At 42.6% G+C, this 25,586-nt stretch overlaps 1 protein-coding gene across 3 annotated transcripts in view; it reads right to left on the bottom strand.

Annotated features, from left to right (window-relative positions):
• The window catches only part of SYK (spleen associated tyrosine kinase), a 97,040-nt gene that overhangs the window by 17,858 nt on the left and 53,596 nt on the right, over positions 1 to 25,586 (bottom strand). For 2 of the 3 annotated variants that reach the window (XM_054520173.2, XM_024252658.3), the window contains exons 4-11: positions 19,257 to 19,395; positions 16,917 to 16,995; positions 16,487 to 16,536; positions 14,389 to 14,457; positions 7,176 to 7,263; positions 6,619 to 6,796; positions 3,699 to 3,908; positions 2,526 to 2,715 (exon numbers count right to left, since the gene is read on the bottom strand). In XM_054520173.2, coding sequence (XP_054376148.1) covers positions 2,526 to 2,715; positions 3,699 to 3,908; positions 6,619 to 6,796; positions 7,176 to 7,263; positions 14,389 to 14,457; positions 16,487 to 16,536; positions 16,917 to 16,995; positions 19,257 to 19,395 — 1,003 coding nt within the window. The remainder of the gene's footprint in view (positions 1 to 2,525; positions 2,716 to 3,698; positions 3,909 to 6,618; positions 6,797 to 7,175; positions 7,264 to 14,388; positions 14,458 to 16,486; positions 16,537 to 16,916; positions 16,996 to 19,256; positions 19,396 to 25,586) is intronic. The other variant, XM_054520174.2, reaches the window with a different exon arrangement.

Here is a 25,586-nt window from a genome sequence, read left to right on the forward strand (position 1 = left end):
GATTTCACCATGTCGGCCAGGCTGGTCTCGAACTCCTGACCTCAGGTAATCCACCCACCTCGGCCTCTCAAAGTGCTAGGATTACAGGCATGAGCCACCACGCCCGGCCCACTTTTTATTCTTTTCCATTTCACTTTGCTTTGTTTTCATACAGAAATCCTCCACTATCCTGTCTTTTCAGTAATTTTGTCTCTTTTTGCTGCTTCCAACATGGCTTTTATTTCCCTAGTGGCTTTTTTCTTCATTGATTGTCCAAAGACAATCTTTGGTTTACTTTTTAGTTTAGTTTACTTTTTAATGGTATGCTGTTTAATATCTACAGCAATTTTAGAATTGGCCTCATGTTCTTTGACTCTTTGACACTTCTCCTCGCAAGGGTGGTTCTATCTATCCCATTTGAAGCTGGTGGCCTTGGCTGCTCTGACCAATAGGATCAGGTGGAAGTGACCCTGAGGCAGTTTCTGGGCCTGGCTTTATAGGCCTGGCAGCCCCCACTTCCTGCCTCTTGGGTAACTGCTCTCAGCCTGCAGCTGCCATGCTGTGAGGAAGCCCAAGGGCCCCAAGGAGAGGCCATGTGCAGGTGAGCTGGCTGACAGCCCCGCAGAGGTCTCCAGCATGGGCTGAGTCTAACCAGCTGCTCAGTGGCTGAGTAGTGTGAGTGAGCAGAGTGGAAACGGTCCTCCTGTCCCTCGGGCCACTGTACAATCCCCTGTGTGAGCAGACGCACTGAACCCTGCCTACCCGGCCCTGCCCGCACAGCAGGATGGCAAGGAAACCAACACCTGGTGGTGTTTTTGGCACTAAGTTTGGGGTGATTTGTTATACAGCAGTGGATAAGGTGCCCAGCATTCATGTTTCATTTTCTCTATCTCCTCTGTGTCCTTGTTTCAGACAGGCTGTCTTCTTTTCTCTAATGATCATGATGAGGTACATCCAGCATTACAACAGGCTTCTTTCTCCAGCATGTCCCGTGCTGGTCATCCTAGGCTGCTGTCTTCCTTTCTCCGTTTCCCTGCTGTTTCTATCCAGGCCCATGCTGATGCCCTTCTCACAGTGGTTCACCTCTGAAGGGGCTTCCTTCTGGGAAGCTACTGTATGAAGAATGGGGTGAGGAGGGCCAGCCTGACCCCTGCTGTACTCTCGCCTGGTCTTTGTGCTCAAGATGGTGGAGTCTGCCTGCCTGCCTGGGAGCTTGGCTCTTGTGGCTCACCCTTCATGCAGTCCCTTTGCTGGCTGAGGTCCACCATTCCGCATCACCTAGCGGTCCATGGACTGCCTCTTAGGGAAAGGTGAGTGGGTGGGTACTGTCACTCAGGGTGGGGTCTCTGACCACTGCAGGGCATGAAACACAGGATCCTATCTGCCACCCACTAGGTAGATTTTCAAGGTCTGCCATCTATTTCTGAGCATGTGGACTTCACCAGAGACTAGCAGGGTTGTTAACCTGCCTTCGGCACCCTCTTTGACTCAGTGGGATTGGTGCCATCACATTTTCCAGTTGGTTAACATAGACCCTAGGTATACACCACAGATGAGTTAATATGAAGATAGAGCTTTCTTATCTTTTCTTCTTTTAGTTGTTATTGGTTCATTTGAGGGTTCAGAGAGGGGTCAAGTCATATTAGCAAGGGGATTGGTCACTGTGAAATTATTTTTTAGAAAGTCCAAACCTGCACCCAGAACTAGTTTCTACTTTATGTTTTGCTGCAAGTCCACCCTTAATTCTTGATAATCTCTGCCTCACCAAACCAAGGGGCATTTTTCTTTTAGCTTCAGTAACTTAACTATCTAGATCTCTTCTTTCCAGCACTGCATTTATTTTTTGACACTTCAACTCCTCTGGATACCAGTTAAGCCAATAGAACAATTTTTACATATGTAGTTGACATACACAGATGACGAGTTTATTTGACAAATCTTCACTTCCTAAATTTTACATGTATAGGTAGGTGTTCATTAGAAAGTTATTTTGGAATAGCTCCAAGCTGCAATATTGGAGCTCCAAGCTGCTGTGCTGGAGCTCCAAGCTCCAATAGCTCCATGCTGTGGAACAGTGTTCCACCACATGTTATGAAATGTCCTATCAGAAAAGGATGCCATGGATGAACCTGTTTTGAGAAATGCAGTGCAGTAAACCCTCTACTGAGATTTGTAATGTTGAATAGTATGAAAAGGGCTTCGGGGAAATCCTGCAAGAATCAAGCTGTCCAATCCAAACTTTTCAAATTAACTTAATGAAGGAATCCCATTCTTCTTTTTTCAAAACGAATCATCACTTAATACCTCGATTCCTGATCATTACATGAAACATAATTTAGAATATACTACTTTGAGTAAATCTCAAGGTGTGATATATTATTTTTATTTTTTAAACAGTAAAATCAAAGATTATAAGAACATTTCTTACATAGTTAAGTAGCAAAATTGCTTTTTGAAACCATACCAATAATAAAATAAAGAAAACGTACATTTATCTTGTATTTTTTACCACCTGCTGCTCTGAATATTAGCTAAATTGTACTTACCTTGTAGTAGTTTTCATCAGCACGCAGTGCTTTGGAAAGTCCAAAATCACTGATCTTGGCGTAATGTTGAGTAACTAGCAACACATTTCTTGCAGCCAGATCTCTGTGCACAAAATTGCTCTCCTCCAAATATTTCATGCCCATGGAAACCTGATGAACCAGTTCTATGATGTTCTTATCCTTGACATGTCTGAAAGTCATAATGATCTCATCAGCTATAACAGACAGTGACCCATTTCACAACAAACAACCATGCTCCTCATGCAGGCAGTGGGTGAATCTACTCCTTCCCTCTTCTTAAACAACAAAACTCACGAGTGGTGACAAATAACTTTGTTAGCATATAGCTCTTCAGGACTTAATGCCATATTCTCCTGGTGTTCAATGGGATTGAGTTTCCTGGCATGCTTGGAATTGCAAGAAAAGCAGTATAACAGAGTAGTCAGGCCTGGCTCACAGACAGCCAGGCACCACCTCAAATCCTTGTTCCAGTATCACACAAGTCACAGAACTAACCCTGAGTCTCAGTTTCTCACCTACAAAGTAAGGGTAAGAACACCTCCCTTCCATGGAGACTAAAGAGACAATCTAAGTACAAACGTAGCACAGCAAATGAGGCAAGCTCCTTGGTGGCCATCATTCTGTCTTACTCCAAGTGAGTTTCCTCATCTCAACAACAGCTTTAGATGAGAAGAACACGATTACTCCCTTGATGGATGTAATCAATTAGCAGCGATTGGTATTTTCAGAAGTCATTACTCATGAGAACATAAGGTCAGCCAAACAGATAAGACCTAACTGTCACCTCTTAGAAAAGCACTTATTTTAAATGTTTCTTTCAAAAGAAAGTGTTCTTCCCATTGAGAAAGGAGATTCCATGTCAAGATATTCTGAGGCTGAGTCTAGCATTAGGCCAAGACTGAATGAGTACAGGAAGAAAAGAAAGACAAAACTGTCAAATGAGTTCTTCTCTGAACAACTAGAACTAACAGAGCTGAACCCAAAGACTGTCTCCCTCTGTCCCTCTGTCAAGGTCCCTGAGTATGGACCAATAAGGGAAGGCACAGGAGGGTGCGAAGGCTTCCCAAGGAAATCAGGCTGCTCGGCCCATCCAGAGGTGGGCCCTGTCCCTTAGGGGATAGCTTCCAGTTGTGTGGGGGCACCTGACAATACCTGTTCTGCTGCAAATACTTATTGAGGGGACCAAGTTCTGCCATCTCCATAACCAGCATCCAGGACTCGGCCTCGCATATCCCGATCATGCGCACGATGTACGGGTTGTCCAGCTGCTGCATGACATTTGCTTCTGCTAATAACTCATTTTTAAGAGCGGGGTCATTGGCCTCGTTTTTCAGTATTTTCACAGCCACGGTTTTCACAACTCTGCAAGAGAAATCATAACACACAAGAAACTTTCCAAAATGCCTCACTTCTGGATAATCTTATCCTGTGAAGCATAATCCCCCTGTGGAAGCAGTCCCATGGAAATACCTGCCACAGAGTGGCAGTGTGTCTTCAGAAGCCTGTAATGATGGCTGGCCTTCCAACCTATATTCCCTTATTTTATAGACAATGAGAGTAATACTCCATTACTAAAAAAGAATGGTGGGGGCTGGGCATGGTGGCTCATGCTGATAATCCCAACACTTTGGGAAGTTGAAAGGGGAGGATTGCTTGAGGCCAGAAGTTCAAGGTCAGCCTGGGCAACATAGTGAGACCCCATCTCTAAAAAAAATCACCCAGGCATGACAGTGCAAGCCTGTAGTCCCAGCTGCTTGGGAGGCTGAGGTGGGAGAATCACTTGGACTCAGGAATTCAAGGCTGCAGTGAGCTTCTTGCCACTTCACTCCAGCCTGGGTAACACAGTGAAACCCTGTTTCTAAAAAATAAAATAAAATAAAAAGAATGGTGAAGAACAGTACTGAAGAATGTCCCAACCAAGCAAAAACCCTAAACTGTAAAATATTTAAATAACTTGTAAATAAACTTCACCAACGATGACATGCACGAATTCCTGTAACATCTTGGAATTCACCATCTCAGATTACGTGTAATGAATGTGAATATAAAATGCCTTTCATAAACATTGAAAGTGAATTTCTAGGTGCAGAATTTAAAAGCATACATTTCAATGTAATACATTGAAAAGGTAAACAACTCTCCTGAGAGAGGCTGAAGAAGACCTAGTAAATGGAGAGATGGGCTGTGTTTATAGACTGAAAGACTCAGTATTGTAAAGACATCATTTTGCCCCCAATTGACCGAGGGAGCCTCTCCTCTCCCCAAACTCTCTAGTTGAAATTATGTCCACAGTCATGTCTATGTTAATTCACAAATTTAAGCACAGAATAAAGATCACAACCTTTCATAATCTGAAAAAGCTTATGATTAATACAGAAACATTTTTACTCATTGTACAAAGTGACTGTGATATACAAACATATATTTTAAAATAAGTATCACAACCAATTTTGATTGTGTGTGTATATATGTGGGCATGTATATACTTGTGAATGTATACATATGTGTGTATGTTTGTGTGTGTATACATACATGTATGTGTATCTAATTTACTCACACACACACATGCACAAAAACAAATCAAAGGGACAGGTTGGAAAGCAAGCATTTCTTTTTTCTTTCTTTCTTTCTTTCTTTTCTTTTTTTTGAGACAGAGTTTCACTCTTGTTGCCCAGGCTGGAGTGCAATGGTGTGATCTTGGCTCACTGCAACCTCTTCCTCCCAGGTTCAAGTGATTCTCCTGCCTCAGCCTCCTCAGTAGTTGGGACTACAGGTGTGTGCCACCATACCCAGCTAATTTTTTGTATTTTTAGTGGAGACGAGGTTTTACCATGTTGGCCAGGCTGGTCTTGAACTCCAGACCTCAGGTGATGCACCTACCTTGGCCTCCCAAAGTACTGGGATTATAGGCGTGAGCCACGGCACCCGGCCGGAAAGCATGCATGTCTGTGTATATTTTTGTCTCTATTTTTAACCCTTGAATCATATAAATTACCTACTCACGAAATTCTTTCTTACAAAAATCCCTTACATTTGAAATACCATGAAGCTACTAAATCTAACCACATTCATATTAGTATCATACCAATTCAAACAGAGGGTGTATTTCAAAGGACTTTAGAAACCAGTAGTTTTACTTGTACATTCTATGTTGGCTACCTTCTAAAGACCAAAAGAAATACAAAGATACTTTTGAAATTTAGCAATTTTAACTGTTGTATAATATGTATTGTTATTTGAAATCATAGGATAAATCCAATAAATAATTATACTAATCATATTTGGAATCAATAATTTTCATGTAAGAAAAATGAGACATAACTATAAAATTAAAGAAAATAAATGTAAAAACTGTATTGTTATAATGGAATGATTTTATTTTAATTAAATAATATGTGTGTGTACAAATAAAGATCTAAAAATATATACAATAAGATTAAGTTAACAGTAGTAATGTTTAGTTAACAGTAGTAGTGTTGGGATGGTGTTGTACAAATATGATGTTCTTCTTTTCTTTTCTTTTTTTTGTTTTATTTTTTGAAACAGGGCCTTGCTTTGTTACCCAGGCTAGAGTGCAGTGGTGCAATCATGGCTCACTGCAGCCTTGATTTCTTGGCCTCTTGAGCAGCTGGAACTATAGGTGTGCACTACTATGCCTGGCTAATTTTTTATGTTTTTTTTTTTTTTTTTGTAGAGACAGGGTCTTGCTATGTTGAGGCTGTCTCAAGCTCCAGGCCTCAAACAATCCTCTTACCCCAGCCTCCCAAATTGCTAAGATTACAGGCATGAGCCACCATGCCAATTTGATATTTTTATTTTCTTATGTTTCTGCTTGTTTCTATTTCCTAATTTTCCATAAGGTGCATGTACTATTAGGTTGGTGCAAAAGTAATTGCAGTTTTTGCCATTAAAGGTAATGGACGCTTTCATTATAATAGTACCAGAAATTAACAAGAATGGTTGCATTAATAAAAAAAGGGTTTAGTCATGCCAGGTTACATTTTGTTATTCTCAGTCGTGTCTAGAACCTGAGCTCATGTGAGGGTGAGACTGGTGGAGCATAGCAACTTACTTTTTCATTTGGTAGTAGCCCTTTTTCACAGTTCCAAAATTACCAGAGCCCAGTTCTTTGTCTTCCAGCGTCAGCAGATTTCGGTCCAGATAAACCTCCTTGGGCCTGATCTCCTCGGGGTCTGCGTAGGGGCTCTCGTACACCTCTGTGTCCATGGGTAGGGCTTCTCTCTGGGGGCCTGCAATGCAGTCAAGAAACATACAACCTGGGGCTGGACCCCACACCAGGATTCATCCTTCCAAGAACATGATCTTCATGGGAGTATGAACTCAGAGTAGCATCAATGTTGCAAGGGATGAGAAATTCTGAAGAGCGGCAGGGACATTTCCAACGTCGCTGGATGAGGGAGGTGGGAAAGACCATTTCATTCAATAGCACCACCACTGCTCATGGGCATGTGGTGCCTGCTGCCTGCCATAGATGTGAGTGTTTCCATGGCTAGCTGTGGCTGTATTGCAATCACCGACGTGGTGTAGATTCGTGAACCAACTCTACAAACTTACAAGTGACCACGTGCTTTGCTCTGTGAATGTCCCTTGAATGAAAGCAAGTCTCACCTTTTTCTGCAGCCCAGGATGCAAGTTCTGGCTCATACGGATTGAACGACACAGTACTCTCTTGCCGGTTCCCTTGGGCAGGGGAGGGCTAAAGTACATAAAGGACAACAGGTCGTTTTTCTTCATCCACACAACTGTTAAGTTGATCTGCATAATTATTTTTATTTTCCAATAATCACAGTTTAACTTTTGCAGGAAAGACAAAGGAAAGAATTACGAAAAACAGGAAAGAAAATAAGGCTGATCTCATTCTTCGGGCAATTATTTGGATCTTGCAAGGGCTAAAGCAAGCTTGTGCTGCTACAACTCAAGGGACCCTGTGAGGTGTTCAGAGGGTGTGGTGAGAGTCAACTCTACTGGCCTGGATAGAGCTGCTTCCCCACTCACCCCTTCGCACATCCTATTCCCACCTACCAAAGATCGCTGATGATTTGCATGTTCGCCTTGGAAGCATTTTCCTTCTTTAACTTGTGCTCTTCAATTTCATATTACATGGACATTATTTAAAGAGGAAAATTAGTACTCATCAGCCGCTCCTACCTGCTTCCCAACTCCAATGCACGTATGTTTTACAAGTCTCCACCCAAGTCTTTATCTTCGATGGAGATGCAGCAGCATTGGGGTGGATGGCAGAGGGTGGCACTGGTCAGTGACTACAGGTCCCAAGGGAAGGCCAGTTGCTGCCACCTAGGCCAGCAATGCTCCAGCTGCCATGGCTAATGCTGGAAATCAGTACCCTTGTGAGACGGGGGCTCCTCTTTGTGCAGGTGAAGGAAGGCAATTCTTCCTAATGCCCACAGCAGGTAATAGAGGCATAGCTGAGACAAAGTTATGCAGCCTGTTAACAGCAACCTTCCCTATTATTTATTTGATCCACATCAGTTTATATCATGAAACAACTGGGGGGAAAATCTACTCACTATCCTAAGGACTTTGCCTTTTGAAAGTCTCTATCTTGAGTTTTCCTGACCCACCCTTTCTTCCAAATTAAAACAAGATTCTTGCTACTAAATTTAATTCACAGAAGAACCATGATTCAGATGCTTTTTTTTTTTTCAGTGTGAGTTGAGTCACAATTCTATGTATCGATTGACCTTTTCAGTGCCCAAACACTGTCCACGAAGAAATGAGATACTGCCAGAAGTTGGAGAAAGTTGAAGAAACAGAGACATTAAGCTTAACGTGACAGTCACTTATCTTATGACACACATTAAATCCTCATGTGCCTTATTCATATTACAAGGCGAGAAACCAAAAGCAGAATAATGAGGTCACAATGCACCACTACCACCACTCAGCCATTGTTTCCAAACACCCGGACTTTCTTCTTTCACACGGTCTGCTGAGCACTTCAGAGGCAAACATTGCTCACCACGGCCCAAGCCCGTTGACAAGGCTAAATGACATCTGGTCTTATCCGTAAAAATGATGTCGATGGGATCCGTTTTGTCACAGCACTTTTCAGTAAAAGTATCTCAGCACTTTTACTGAACTGATTAACAGAAGTAACTATGATACATCAAGAACAAAAATAGAATATAAGTTCAAGGAGGGGGAGACATTTATTCACTGCACTCGGAACTGTACCACATCCACAAGGATGCTCAATAAAAATGTGTTGAACAAACACATGAATGAATGGATGGGTGAATGAATGAAAATCACTTCTAAAAACTAGGAGATGTGAAGTATAAACTAACATGCTTTAAAAATTAGCTCTCTCTCAAGCCTTTATGCTAATGAAGAGAAATAAGAATGAATAATTCCAAATGACAATCTATTTCTTTTAAACATTTACATATGATTACAGGACTGTGCTGTGGTTTCACTTCTGATTTATAATATAATTATCCTGCCTCTGGAAAACTGTCCTGACAGAAATTGGGTGATTCCCTAGGCTTTCCATCCTCCTCTTTTGCCCAGTTCTCTCCCGCAACCAATTCTAGGCTGAAAATAGTTTGTTTTTTTTTTTTTTTTAAAGTCTCTTTCAAGGTTAATATTTACTGTCATTTCAACTCCTTTGATTTTCCCTGCAGGCAGGCACATTCTGAGATTCAAAGACAAAATTTGAACAGACATGTAATTAAAGGATGTCCTCAGACTAGCCATCACTGGTGAGGGAGAGACCATCACCCCTTCTTGACATAAGACCTCCTGTCCCTCCCACTGAGGACATTATCTTGGGGTTGCAGCCTCTCTACCCTCACAGAATGTTCTCCAGACCAGGAGGACTTCCAAATGGCTTGTTCCAATTAAACCAGAACGCAATTCCCTGACATATGAATCCTGCAAGGAAGAATTTTAAAACAGAGACGGGGTTGTCAAAATATGCTGAAAGGGATACTAGGGTGTCAGGAATGAGTAAGAATTAGTAGCGATGGACACAGAGAATCTAAATCCCTTGGCACAAATAATTTATACTCTCACCAGCAGTGTGTTGTTCACCCCTAGTCTATCTTGGCTTATGGATAGGGAAACAGATGGGAGATCTTCCTCGGAAATTAGAACTCCACGTTTATAGCCAAGAAAGCTTGGGGCTTCATTTCCATGCTGCCCAACACAGACCACTATGTGATTATGAGCCTTTTCAGCCAAGCCACAAAGAACCCTCATGTCTTTCAATAACCCCACATCAACTCTTTCCTACTCAGATCCCTGGGCTCCCTGCCCCTATCTCTTTCTGGTGACTAACAGGACTGGAGCAAAGAATGATGCCACAATTGGAAGAATGTGGAAGAAATGGGAGGTTTCCTATTGAGTCAGTTAAAAGAACAGTAGTTACTTTATGATAAAGATGAAGATGCAAAATCCATGCTTCATCTTTCCCAAAGCACTTGCTGAATATGCCGCTTAGTAGAACAATAACCAAAACAACCTCTAAAAGAAAATGCTCAGTTAAAAAGAAAAATTTGAGGAGTTTGTAAAGAATGAGCACAGTGGCATAATGATAAATTGTAAAAATACTATTTTTAAAAAATGTAATGACATTTAATTTTAATAAAAAATATATTTCCGGTCTACATTAATATTAACCTTTTATTCTTTATGTTTGCATTTGAGAGAGCCATTCTGTCCCAATCAATAAGTGTCATCTGTTCTGCACAGTGAGCAACAAGGTGTAAATGAAATGTTGACCATTTCATTTTCTTCATTTTTGCCAATACTCAGAACAGGCTCAAACCTGCAGTCCACCGCTAGATGGCATTAGCCACCTTAGCTTTCTACCTTCCAAAAGAACAACTGGTGACTTTTCTTTAAATTTTATAAATTCAGGTAAGGACATCACTCTGCAATAATAAGTCCAGTTATGAATTATTATCCCTGATTTCCTATTGGTAAGGTTTAACTGCGAATAGAAAATGTATTTGACAAGTATTCTTTGAGTGCCTATGTTTAAAAGCTGGTGATCCAAAAGTGAACAAAAGAGGGAAAATTATTGGTCTATGGAACTGATAGGCCCATTCAGAGTTTCCTGATTCTAGAGTATTGCCAAGTGTCCTAACATCCATTTACTAGATCTTAATTTTTACTCCCAGATTCTTGGGTCATTTTCAAATTAGGCAACAGCAGTAATGCAGATGACAATACAGTCATTAGTCATCACAATAATAGTGACAAAAGAGCCAGTTGGCTTTAGAAATATTGGCTGCAATAAACTAGGTTTGGTTTCCTTTTTTTGGTGGAATTATCCTTGTTCAGTAGACCCCCACAGGCAAAGGCAGACTGTTGGCCGGGGAATAGGCTACTATTAGCTTTGCTCTGAGATCCATGAAAATAACACTTGACCTCTGCAATTACTCTTCTCTTACAGTGAAGATCTAAAATCTGTTCCTTTACAATTATATGAAAACACATTTTCTCAAGGGTCTGGTCTACTAAGGCATTACCAAGCAAAAGGGTATGACTTGAGGATGTTTCTTTCTTTTTTCTCTTCCCACTGAGCCCTGTACTTAAATGTAAGTTTTAAAATATTATAATCACCAATGTATGTGTTGGAATAAAACATGAAAAAATGGGTTTTAATTGGAAATTCTGGGACACATTTCAGTTTAATCCTCTTAGGGGATGTGCCTTTGAAATGCAAAGCTGAAAAGTTCCCTGGAAGTCTTTTTAGGGATGTTGCTGTTTAATTTCCACCTATTTTCTATAAAAGAAAGATAAGGTTCTGTGCTTAAAGCAGCAGAGAAAGAAATTCCAGGACTAATACTGGGAGGAGTTTAATTCATTTAAAGACTACTAGTTGTTTCTTAAGTTAATTTTGTTTATATTTTATAAGTATGTTACTAATTTCTTTTCTTTTCTTTTCTTTTTTTGTTTATGAGACAGTCTTGCTCTGTCTCCCAGGCTGGAGGGCAGTGGCACGATCTCTGCAATCTCCGCCTCCCAGGTTTAAGTGATTTTCCTGCTTCAGCCTCCTGAGTAGCTGGGATTATAGATGTGTGCCACCACGCCTGGCTAATTTTTGTATTTTTAATAGAGACAAGTTTTCACCATATTGGCCAGGCTAGTCTCGAACTCCTGACCTCAAGTGATCCACCCGCCTCGGCCTCCCAAAGTGCTGGGATTATAGGCATGAGCCACTGCGCTTGGCAGTATACTACTAATTTCTAAAGACAAGTTTAAAATGCATCAGCATGTTAGTAATTTTATGAAAAATTTGAATTATCTGATTCATAATCATCTTCAAATCAAAACATACTTTAACTATCTAGATGTTACAGGTAATTCAAGTTCTAACATGTATTTTTTGTGCCTGAATTATTAAAACAACTATTTACGCTGAGCAAATTAACAAGTTCAAGAAAATTATTTATCTCTTAGCTAACATGATGGAACATTTGACATAATTCTCACAATTCGTTTCTCATGACTGATTACATAATGGAAAGTTCCCCATTTGTTTTTGAAAATATACATATTAGCTCTAAAATATTTCTGATAAGCAATTAAAATATTTTTAATCTATAGTTTAAACCATACAAACTTGATCTTTTAAAAATTATCTGTTGATATTTTTGGCTTTATATATGTGTCATCATTAGTAATACTTATTCCCAGTTTCTTATTTCTATAAAAAATTCAATGTATACTTTAAAGTTATTCTAAACTTAAATAGAAAGCAAACTTTTGTTTTTTTGCCAGAAAGGTATTTTCACAATATTAATCAGATTAATTACTCTCTACTATTTAGTTTTCTGTTTTAAAAAAATTGATTAAAATTTTTTAACAGGTTCAAATTTAAAAAGATACAACAGAGTTTACAATGAAAAGTGGGATTTCTTAACATTCCCATCTGTTACTCCAGGGGCAACCAGCATTGCCAGCATTTTCTGTATTTTTCTAGGATCCTGTATACGATATCAACACATTCTCTATATATGTATGTGTATGTGTGTGTGTGTGCATGACATTGTCTTTTACAGTTAAAATATATTTTGAAAACAATTCTAGATCTCAGCTGCCTCCCATAGTAGCAATTTTACTGTAACCAATTTCATTTGTTTTCCACTGATAGGCATTTAAATTATTATCAGACTTTGTCAATTATACAATTTTGGAAAAAACACCTTCCCATGTACATGATTTCGCACAAATGCAAGAATATCTGTATGTACTTAGAAATAAAATTGCAGAGCCTTTCTTACAGACTGCATCATTTCAGACTTCCCCAAGGAAGAGTGAAAGTGCTTATCTACCATGCCTTTATTACAGTGTTATCAAGCTTTTAAAATTTGGATCATAGGTGGACACAGTTAAGCACCATAGTTTTAACTTGCATTTCTCTTCTCATGAAGTTAAACAACATTTCATATGTTCAAGAACTATTTATATTTGCTTTACTATAAACTACTACTGATATTCCCTACCAATTATCCTAGTAGACAGTTAATATTTTTCTTATTTTTAGAATCTCTTTGCACATTAAAGCTATTAATCTGTGTGTCAGCATTAGTGCTACTTACTCCCAGTTTCTCATTTCTCTTTTGATGATGTTATGGTTCTTATCTACACATATACTTCTTTATTTTTAGGTGGTAACTGATATTTTCTTCAACTTTTTTTCTGACATGTTCTCCTGTAGTCTAGAGATGCACCAAAACTTATTTTCTAGGTATTTCTTTAGCCACTGTGAGTAATCTGTGGGGGTGTTTTGCCTTGGGTAAACATGAAAAACAGGCATAGTTAACTTTATTCAAGTGTAAAATAAACCTTTTCTTCCTCTCAAACACTGCATTAAATCTTTCTGTTCTACGGTCAACACGATTGAGAACTTCTTGAGTATGAGTAAACTTGGAAAATTATTACTAAATAAAATCTCAGGGGTTTTATGTCTTTTATTTCTGTTGTTTCTAGTAAATACTTTAGGCAATCTACTTCATGAGATGCTCAATTATATGCTAAAATGTCGGTAAAAACACCAAGTAATATGAAAATAAAAAGAATTACTGATAAAAGAATCAATTTTACCCCACTGATAATAAAAGTAGAATGGAAAAAAAGCAATTCAAATACATTATATATACATATTTTGGGGGAAGGAATAAATAAGTCATTATAAATAAAAGTCATGAAAAAGAACTTATTTTTATTTTCCCTCAAAATCCAATAATAGAAAAAAACATGGAAATCAATGAGATGTCAACATTACTGCCTCAAAAAGAAAACTGGTTTTTCTAGTCCTCAGATTACACCTCTTCTTTACATGTCACATTTGCAGTTCTGTGTTAGACGTCTAAGCCATAATGAAGTTACCATGCACTGCCTGACCTCACCGTGCAGCACACCTCACAAAACCTTGGCGTTCCCTCCATCACAACGTAACTTACATAATCAATTACCAGAACACTGCAACACGTGAGCCTGGCCACCAAAAAGTTAAGTGGGCCATCTTTGAAAAGATTTTCCGACATGATAATTAGCTACGACGGATGACGCCAACTGAAATGACTTTAAAACGACGCTTGAGCACAGAAAGCATGCTCACACTGATGGACTTCCAGCTGACGGACTGCTGACCCACATGAAAAGCACATGATGTACCTGGGGCGCAGCTGCCCAGGAACGGCAGGTGTGAGCAAGGGCAAAGAGGCCTGGAAGCAGAGTGGCAAGAGATGGGGGGCAGCGCACACACAGGGCAGGCTGGGCTAGCAGGAGCTGAGTGCGGGTTGGTCCTACCACTTAGTTGGACAGCAAGCAGGGGATGCTTTAGCACCTTTCTGTGGCCAGGCTTTGGGAAGGAGTATGATTTGATTCTTGAGATTATTCCACCCGCTGACCAAGTCTAGAAACCACAACGGCAAAGAGGAACAGTAAATGTTTCAGAAAACAAATACAGGATCCCTTCCATGACATGCTACCTAAACTTGCTTCTATAATTGCACCACTAATCCCCTCCTGTCCCTGCCAATGAGATCGACCACGGGCAACACCTGATCACTGGGAAGGCTTCTGGAAGGGCCTGCCACTTGGGAAGAAGGATCTAGAAATATATTTGGGAAATATGTTCCACTGAAGGCTACAAAATTAGAGCTGTTACATTCACTAGCTCATGCTTCATGTGGAATTATTAAGTTGCAAGCTCAAGACAAACCACCAAAAGAAACTACTAGTAGATCTGAGTGCTCAGTTGTGTTGCTTCTTCATGGTGGGTGCTGGTTCCACGGTGGAAAATTTTGTGGAAATTAATTGAGTTGTACACGTAGGGCGTCTGCATTTTTTTTCCGTATGTATCTTACCAGTCAATTAAAAAGTTATTCCAAAATACCTAACTTCTTGTAGTCATTGGGTGATGATGGCTAAACACAGGGCTTGACATTCTTTTAAGAGTTCTCAGCCCTAAGCCCTCATTCATCTGAAGGGTGTATGGATCTGTCTCATGGAGCCTATAATATTAAGGTAGAGTTGCCAGGCCTGTGAGCCCTGTAAAGGGCAAAATAAAGTCACACTTCCATAAAGGCATTACATTTTGATCCCAAAGTTCACTGATATTTTAGCAAATTTATGTTCCCTGCATTTGATAACAAGTGCTGCCCCTGGACAGCCTCCCCTGTTTCAACCTGGGCTCAGCTACTGGGCAGCCAATTGTCCCTACTGGAGGCAGGATGTATATTTGGCTTTCTGCAGATTTTGTTTTTCAAGGGTTACCAGGCAAAAAGTGAGGTGCAGAGGGCACACTTCACAGTTGGCATTAAAAGGCATAAAAAGTCCATATGGGCCGGGCGCAGTGGCTCAGGCCTGTAATCCCAGCACTTTGGGAGGCCGAGGCGGGCGCATCACGAGATCAGGAGATCGAGACCATCTGGACTAACACGGTGAAACCCCGCCTCTACTAAAAATACAAAAAAATTAGCCGGGCGTGGTGGCGGGCGCCTGTAGTCCCAGCTACTCTGGAGGCTGAGGCAGGAGAATGGCGTGAACCCAGAGGGTGGAGCTTGCAGTGAGCGGCGATTGTGCCACTGCACTGCAGCCTGGGTAATAGAGAGAGACTCCATATCAAAACAAAACAAAACAAAACAAAAAAAGTCCATATGAAGTCCCCAAGAAAAGAGCAGGAAAAGAATTCCTGCTTAGAGCATAAATCTGACCTGACCTCCTAACAGGCTGGAGGCAGGAGAGAGCTGGGGTCCTGTGGATTACACATGTGTGTTAACATAGACGGCTCAAGGATGAAGTTAAAAAATATGTTCCCATTTCTCAAATATTGCAAGAGGCCTACTTCTGATTTATATTGGGTTTCATTCGCATTGTGTATATTGTCCAAAAATGAAGAGAATTTCACCTAGACAAGAAGTTAAGAAAATGTGGCTAGGCAGGGTGTGGTGGCTCATGCCTGTAATCCCAGCACTTTGGGAGGTCGAAGCAGGAGCATAACTTGCGGCCAGGAATTTGAGACAAGCCTGACCAAAATGGCAAAACCCCGTCTCTACTAAAAAATACAAAAATTAGCCAGGTGTGATGGCAGGCACCTGTAATCCCAGCTACTCGGGAGGCTGAGGCATGAGAATGGCTTGAACCTGGAAGGCAGAGGTTGCAGTGAGCGGTGATTGTAACACTGCACTCCAGTCAGGGTGACAGAGTGAGACACTCCATCTCCAAAAAAAAAAAAAAAAAGAAAAGAAAATGTGGCTAGTTTATCACTAATAGTAGGCTGATTCTGCCTAACACTCACTAGCAATCCCAGCTGATCAAGGAGTATGTTTTGAAGGGCAATCAAAATATCAATGCCCACTACTCCTGTTAGCTAAAACATGCTTTTCATTTGTGAAATATGCAACAGCTTCTCATTCAGTGGTATTCCTAGTGACACTTACCGCAGGATGGGAACCTGGAAGTTGTGGACGGCCTCCAAAATTAACATTTCCTGGTTAGGGAGAGCATGGACAATTACTGCTCTATCTGTGGAAACCACTTCCTTCCCCTCCCCACTGCAGATCAATCAATGAGATCAGGATGTGCTGCTGCTTGAGAAGTGAGCACGCTTTCTGCAGGTACTTCTTTCGACCCTCTTTTACTTTTTCCCGCATGCAATGAAGACAAATAAATTACAATTTTTTTAAAGTTAAAGCAACTGGCTATTTTTTGATTGATGATATACAAAATCAGAGTGCTCTGATATCATTATTAATCAACCCGTAAAAAGAAGTCCTCATCCAACCCAAATCTGCAATCAGCTAAGTCTAAAATGAGGCTGATTGTCACTGATACCTCAAACACTGAGACTCCAGTGTCTCGGGAACTCACCCTGTGTGCCGATTTTTTGACATGGGACAGTAAGAACTCTTAACAAACCATCTGCTTTATAAGAATAATGCTCGACCAGCTGAAAGAGAAAAAAGTAAGAAAGTGGTAAATACCAAGGTCAGGAAATAGACAAATAGTGACTGAGAGCTGCTGACTGACTGTTGGGCTTTCAAAATAGCCCCAAGACACGTAAATGCTTTTATGTGCTTAAGTCCACTCCACAAGGGTGGCTGGGGAAGTAGGCCCACAGCTAGGGATCCCCCCTCTTGGGCTAGGGGCAGCAAATTTTTTCTGTAAAGGGCCAGAAAGTGGTATTTTAGGCTTTTGTGGGCCTCATACCATATCTGTGTCCTTTGTTTATTTATTTATCCAAAACAACACCTTTAACAGCATACAAACCATTCTCTTCAGGGACTACACAGAAACAGGCTGAGAACCAGAGTCGGTCTGTGGGTTTGCAGATCCCTGGTCTACAGTAAAGAATATTGAAATAGGGTATTACGGCAATCACCAACTCTCTGTGAAATAGCACTGGGACCCTGGAGTTGGGGAGGGTACAGAAGTACCTTACAATGCTGTCAAGAAAAATCAATGAAATCATGCATGGGAAATTGGAATGTATTGCTGCCATTTTTGACGTAGTTTCCTAAACACAGTGCCTAGAAAATATACAATGAGGAATATTTAATTAGAAATGAATGCTATGATCTACCAGGGGAATCAATACAAATAGTAAAGATTCTCGGGAAGGACATTCTCAATAATTAGAGATGCTTAACACTATGGTGAGTGCTCAGCCTTTGAAATGGTGAGAGAACACCACACACATAAAACGCCCTTTCAGGAGAAGGTGAATGAATGGCTGTTTATAAGTGATAGGGCCTGGGACCGTGAGCATTAAGCTGGCATAGAGGACTCCAGGTGCCTTTGCATTCCAGAAGGCCGCATTCCCTACTCACCTCCCTGATGCGCTTTGGGGCTTTGAGTGTAGAAAGGTTAAATACTGTTTCAAATCAATATCATTAAAAGAAAGAAGCCTGTGATTGATGATGAGACATGGCAATGAGCCACAAAATCAAAAGACAATGTAAATGTTGTGACTAACGTTTTTTAATATGATCATCTCCAGCATTCAAAAAAGGAGTATTTTTTTTTTTTTTCCAATTACAGCACTAGAAAGCAAATCACATTTGGAAGTAGTAACTTTAAGTGCTTTAAAGGGGCTGAGGCTCTGTAGTCTCAGTTTTTGAAAAGACAGGATTTTGAGTTGAGTCCTTTCCTCAACATTGACTGCATGTGTGGCCCCAGCTGGGCTTGGGTGAGGACATTTGAACATGCCCTGACTATGCCCCTCACCCACACACATGTTCGAGGTAGCTGTGCTCTGGGGTGGTGGGGTGGTGGCAGAGTCGGTTGGCTTTCTTCCTGTTTCTGAACCTACTACAGTTTATAGGATGCTCTGCTAAGATGATGCACGAAGTACTGTTACTGTTATTTCCTTCATCATCAGCCAGTGTAGCTGTGATGCAAAATTAAGACAAGCAATCTGTGCTCACTGCGATTCAGGGAAAGCAGTGATGAGCATTATTTTAGTGCTCATTAGTGCCTAAGGAACTTCCAAATTGTGAGTTGTTTCAGGCTTTGCTAGTAGCTGGGTCAGGAATAAGCACTTTTTAGACCAGGGCTGTGGCAGTCAGTATAAGCAGCAGCCTGGAGCCCAGGGAGTATGCTTCCTAAATTTAGGATGTGCTTCCTAAATTGCCTTAGTTTCCACAGAGAGAGACTCGATTTACAATGAGGAGGGCACCTGACATTTGCTGTCTAATTCAGCCTCTCACACCACCAACAAAGGCCTGCTTAGCTGTTCCTAGGCCTCCTTCCCAGGCATCCATTCCTCTATTTTGTGTGTCTTTGTCTGAATGGCTGTTCTGGGCTCTAGTCAGAATATCCTAGGAAGAAATATTTTCTAGCTCTCCAAAGACAGTGTCTTGTTAAACTCTGAACACAGCCCTGCACGTACATCACCTTGTGGCACTGAGGGCTGAGTGGCCCTGAACAAGCCATGGAACCTTCGTTCACCTCACATGACGGCCTCTGGACCAGTGCTTCTCAAACACAGAAGCCACCTGGAGGCTGAAAGTGGGGTCTGATTGGCAAGTGGGGCAGGGTCCCAGGTGTGGTCCGTGTGTGTTTCTCATGAGCTCCAGAGCTGCTGCTGGCCTGGGGACCACACTGTGGGCAGTGGGTGGTCCAGTTCCACTCATGTCTAAGAGTCCATGGGACAAGAAGCCCCATGTGCCCTGTACTCTACCCACAAGGTGGGGAGAGGAGGCCGGGTACCTGCCAGAGCGTGTCGAACTTCTTTCCCTCGGGGATGGAGAGCTTCCCTGTCTTGTCTTTGTCGATGCGATAGTGCAGCACCTTCCCTTCGTGCAGCAGGCACAGGGCGTAGGAACCGTTGTTGTCTCTGGCTCGGATCCTAGAAGAGAGGATGGAACTGCATCATCCCCAGGCCTGCCGGTCCCCAGGTGGGACCCTGGGAGGAAGCACCCTGGCCTGAACGGTCAGCAGCCACTCTCTGGGGCCTATCACCCGGCAAGGCAGCTGGAGGGCAGAGTTTGGAGCCTCAGGGTCAAGGGCTTTACCCAACCCAGGAAGGCCCAGTTTACCACTCAGGGATGATGCCAGTGGGCAAGCTTGCAACAAGGAAATGCTAGCAGGTTGGTGATGAATGGACCATGGCTAAGCTCTAGCAGGGCCCAGGAGCTCTGGGCAGTGGTCAGGAGAGCCTGGTGCTCGGTAGCAGTGACGCTGCTCAGGGTGATGAGCACGGGGGCTCCATGGGCCCTGATTATCTGTGGAGCACTGTGGACTCACCTTTCTTCACCAGGGCCTGCATTTGGGTTAGATCCAAGATGGACAGCTCCACCACCTAGCTTGGAGTGTGGGCGGGGTTGTTTGGTGGGCATTTTAACCAGCCATCTTCTGGACCAGAGATGGAGGGATATGGAAGCTTCCATCCCCTGGGCCTTCCTCAGTCCCTCCCATGCTCCCACTGCAGGAAAGGGAGGCAGGGCTGGACTTCCATGCTCCCAATGCAGGAAAGGGAGGCAGGGCTGGACTTCAAACACTTTCAAATGATGATATTGTCGGGTAACACCCCAAGGAGAAGAAAATGACATCCACTGTGGGGTGAAGAGACAGAGGTGAAACCAGAGCTGTGCTGGCCGTGCTGAGCAGCCAAGGCTCTGTCTTCATGGTCATGCTGGGCGACCCTCAGAACAACCCCCTGCCCTGGGTCCTGGTGAACAGAGACGCAGGAGTCTGATGCCAGGCAGGGAACAACACCCCCACTGCAGTGCATGCCACGTGAGGCTTATGACTCATGGGGAGGTGAGAGATCCCCTGGAAGACCTGTAGGACTTGGGGAGTTCGAGGTCCTGGTGGAGGCTGAAAAGGCACGAAATGGGTGCGAATCCCCCAGTTTAGCTTCGTAGTCACACACACAGCCCATTCTCCCCTCTCCACAGCTGCAGCCCTTTGGATCATGAGATCCTAGGTTCTGAGGGTGAGTCATGAAGTCCCAGGAAGCCTCTTTGGCCCCTGCATTTTCTAAAATGAGGAAGCTGAGGTCCAAAATTGTTAAGCCGCGTGCCCAAATGCACTGTACTACTTGGGGCAGAGTTCAAGTGTGCCCAACTGCCTTGGGACATCTGGGTACTGGGGAAATTTCTGATGCCTCCTCCTGGTTGCAAGAGGTCAGATACACGACCACAGGGAGAGTTGAGATGGCCTTCAGAACTGGACATCGCCATGCTTTCCTGTCCCTTGCCATGGAGACTTATCTCAAAAAGCTAACCCAAGACTTGAAAGCTGAATGATGGCATGGGAGGAGTGAAATTCAGAATAAGTGTCTTTTCTAGCGGTGCTTGGCCATGCACAGCACCCCACAGCTCAGGGCAGCTGGCCAGGATACAGGACACATATCTAGGTTCTCTGTGGCCTCAGCAGGTGGCCGTGCTGAAACCTCCCCACTGTGAGAACAGCCTCTTCCTCCCAAACCAACTGAGTTGCCAGCGCCCAAGGTGTGAGCTCCCTTTTCACAGCCACATGGCTGATTACAGCCAGCAGTTGGTGACTGTTAAATACAACACAACACAACAAAAAACCACACGGTAATTTTTTTATACAAAGGGAGAACTGAGTCTGTCTTATAGGGAAAGTATCTTATAAAGTGAGACTATTTATGTTTATTCTATACATATCAGTGGCTTATAGTTTGAGGGTGTAGAGAGCTATCCAAATACCACAGCAGTAAGAGTGGATGCATATGCCTATAAAAGTTGGCCTTGAAAAAATGGTGCCAATATGTCACTCCAAAGTATTTCCTATAATTTAATCTTTTACATCTGTGACCTCAAGGTCATGGAGATAATACATGGGATCTGAACCAGGTGCAGTGGCACACATCTGTAATCCTAGCACTTTGGAAGGCCAAGGCAGGAGGATTACTTGAGTCCAGGAGGTCAAAGCTGCAGTGAGCCAAGACTGCACCACAGCACTCCAGCCTGGGCAACAGAGTGAGACGCCATCTCTACAAAAAAAAGATAGTAGTAATAAATGGAATCTGAACTCTGGTGTCTGAATCTATGTCCAAGCTGCTGTACTCCATCTTGCCCTATGTCTTGATTGACATTTTCTTGTTAAAAACTGAGACGGACAAGCACAGGTTGCCCTGAGAGATGATGCCATCAACCTCATTAGGCATCTGGCAAATACAAATGAAGACCACAGAGAAGTACCATTCCATGCTCTTCAGACTGGTGGAAGTTAGAAAGATCATCCTAAGTGCTACTGAGAGTGGGGAGCAGCAGGGCCCCTCCTACGTTGATTGTGGGAGCATAAATGGGCTCACCCACTTTGGAAAACAATTTGGAACAGTCTCCTGAAACTGAACTTATTCACTCACAGACCTCGTGAATGAGCAATTCCACCCCTAGTTGTATGAAATGCGTGCACTATGCACCCCAGGGCTACTTATAGCAGCTTCATCTGTGCTTATCAAAAACTGCACACAACCTAAGTGTTCACTGAACACAGAGCAAGTAAATTGTAGGAATTCACACAAGATAGTATTCTAAAGCAATAAAATGAGCAAATGGTAGCAATACAAAGCACAGATGAGTCTCACAAACATAAAACACACTCCTTATTTCCACATACACAAAGTCCCCAAACAGAAAAAAGCTGCCTGTTTTATCTAGTAATGTACACCTAGGTGGTAAAACTAAAAAAACAAACAAATGAAAAATAACAACAAAAAAAGCAAGGGCATGATGAACACAAGAGTTCAGGAGGTGGTGCCTCCCAGGAGGCCAGCCGTACAGATGGGTATGAGTGTGTGAGGGTGGAAGGGTCTCCTGCAATGCTGGGTGTGTTTCATTTCTTGACTGGGTTGTATTTGCTTGATAATCATTCATTAAGTTGTACCTATTTGGTTATGCACTCTTCCGTGTTTGTTTTATATTTCACAATAAAAGCAGTATAAAAAGAGAGCTGGTAACAGGAGGAAATAGAGAGCAACCCAGAGGAACAGAGAGTGCCCTTTGCTTTGGAACAAGCAGTTTCTGCAAAGGCCCCACTTCCTTGGGGCTCTTCAAGAGGACAGGTTCTGCAGGCGATCCCCTCTTCCTGTGCTCCACCAAGCAGCCCTGGCCAGTCCCGGCTACAGGTAACTGGAAGGTACAGGTAGTGACCATGGACATGCTGCCTGGGCAGCCCCCTGTGGCAGGTGGCAGGAAACAAGAGCAGGGAAAGGAAACCCACAGGCCCAGCATCTGTAGGTGGCAAAGACCAGAAGGCTCACGACATTAACCACCAGCAACTGTGAGGTATCTGCTGGCTGCAGGCAGATCCTGGACCAGGCTATTTTTAATTTAACATAGGAGACAAACTGATTTGGAAGCCTTGCTCCTCCTCTTGGCTGTGTCCTGTTACTGAGAGCTTTGCCCTGGTGGTGGCATCAGCACACCCACCCACGCTTCTGGCTCTACAGACACCCAGAGAGGGCGTGCACACAGGCAAGTCTCCCAGCTCCTGTCTGGTTTGCTGCCTTCTGCCTTCAGGGTCAACTGGCTTCAGGCTGTTCACAGAAGCCTTTGAATATTTACAAAATATTTTTTCCCAGTAATTGTCTTGGGAGGAGTAAGTTAACAGATTTGTGTTTTGCTATTGCAAAGCCTGAGATTTCCAGGGCTTGAGCTTGAGATGATGCTGAGAAGCTGTCCTAACTGGTCTTGAGACAGTCCTCGACCTGCGGCATGTCTACTTTCCCAGGGTGGGCAGCCTTGGCCTCTGGGGTGAGCAGGCCTTGTGCCTCACAGACACTAGAGCACTATGCAAAGGTGAGGCATGTTAACTCTGCTAGGGCATGGCCTGGAAGGGCTGGACTCCTCTACTCTCCTGCACCCTCCTGGGGGAGAGAGAATATACAGAGGTGATGCCCGGGCACCAAGGGGAAAGTGAGGATCCAAGAAGTAGTGAGACACTCAAGGCGGCCTCCCCAGGGCTACTGGGACACTGCCTGTATCTGCTGTAGACTGAACAGAAAAGCCGGGCACATTCCAGCCCACTAGGTGTTCTCATTCTCCCCTGCCATTTTTTTTCCATGGCAGAGTAGAGCATCACTGGGTCGGTTGTCAGACTCATACAAGGGGAAGGAAGATGCCTGGAATTGGCTGTGTGCATCGGATGTGCAAAGGATGAGTGCTCACTGTGGCTAAGGTGGGCTGGGCAGATGGACAGAGGGGACCTGCTCTGGGTTGGGTGGGCAGTCCTCACTCAGAGCCTTCTCCCAACGGTTTCTCAAGGAGAGCTGGGAGAGGGGAAGAGGAGGATGTGGGAGCAAATGAGGTCCTGAACAGTGTGTATGTCAGTAAGAGGCAGGAGAAATGCCAGCTTTACTGATCCATGAAAGATATAGATAATGCAACTTCTGAGTGCTTCTGCCTTGCGCCATAGCACTACTGAGGCACATATGCATTCCACACAAACAAGAGCAAGATCAGTACACAATCCCTATCTGAGGCCAAACGAAGCTGTTTTAACACACCTGTCGTTTAAAACATTTTATTAAAAATGCCCTCTCATTCTCTCCCTCTGCTTTAGTTCATGAAGGTGGAACTATTTAACGAATCTTGTCTTCCAGCTTCAAGGAGACTTTGATCAGCATCAATGAAGTGATATTGACATCAGCCCACAACTCTCTTTGAACTTTTAACTTCAGACAGGTCATGACTCTTTATGATGACCTAGGTCTGCAAAACCACATGTGTCAAATAAAATGGCATACTTCTATCAATTACGGCAGCATATGAGAGCACTGATGGAACAGAGTTTTTGTTGTGGCAAAGGAGGCTCGTGACAGCCTAACACAGTCTCATTCATCAATGAACAAGGAAAAGGTTTTTCCTAAGCCGCAAATTCACTTTTGAAATTGAAGTATAGGACAAAAAGTGAGTTGAAACTTGAACAGCAAAAAGTGAGTGGCAAATGAGAGCAATTAAAGTGGGTTTGGCCAAAGGGCCAATGCCAATATCAGCACAGCCTGTGGACAGGGACAGAATCTTAGGCCAGCAGCACAGTGAGCACCTGGATGTGGGATTCCCACCTTAAAGCAAGGACCTGTGAAGAGGAAATCCCCTTCAACTCTGGAGGAAAGCGTTCCCAGCATCGAATATTCAGGATTCCCACAGATTAATATCAATCCAGGCATAAACTCAGAAAGATCACTGAAAACATAAGGAAGCATGAGTTATGAGAAAAGGGGTAGGGAGAGAAAGAGAGAGAGATTTACATCCTCCAAAAGTTTCAGTAGTAGAATAATCAGATATAGAATATAAACTATGAAATGTTTAACAAAATAAAAAACGGAACCATGGAAATTAGCAACCAATAAGATACTCTAAAAATGTCCCAGAAATATCTGAAAAAACAAACAAACAAAAAACAAACAAATAGAACTGCTAGAAATTTTCTAAAAAATGTAATTGAAAAAAAAATCAGTGAATGAGCATAAGAGCAGATTGGACACAAATGAAGGAAAAATTGGTGTGCTGGAAGACTAATTCAATGACGTTACTCATAGCACAGGACACAGAAAAGGCAAGGGAAAATAAAAAGTATAAAGGATGAATTGAGAAGGTCAAACTATGTTTAATAAGAGTCTCTGAAGGAAGAAATGGGCAAGAATAACAGAGAGCAATATTTGAAGAAAAAAATAGCAAGATGTTTTTCAGAACTGATGAAAGAAAAGAATTCATGGATGTAGCAACCACAGGACATGGGAACCATTGGCTTAGCTTTATACACATTACTTAATTCATCTCCATAATGACTCAGATAAAACATCAGTTTCCCCATTTTATTACTGAGGAAACAGAGGCTCAGAGAGCAAAATTAAGTTGTCCAAATCACAGAGCTATTAAGTGGCAGGGCCTGTCTGACTCATGGCCTGAATTTCTTTACTATCTAACTTAAGTTTCTACAAATAGAGGCATTTTCAAAGTTAACTTTATTGGAACCAGTCCAATAATACAGTATTTGGGCATTTTGCAGGAATTACAACTGCAAATGTAGTTATAGACCCTCCAATGAACTAAGAAAATCTCA

Source organism: Pongo abelii, chromosome 13, assembly GCF_028885655.2.
Source record: "Pongo abelii isolate AG06213 chromosome 13, NHGRI_mPonAbe1-v2.0_pri, whole genome shotgun sequence".
Classification (NCBI taxonomy): Eukaryota; Metazoa; Chordata; class Mammalia; order Primates; family Hominidae; genus Pongo; species Pongo abelii.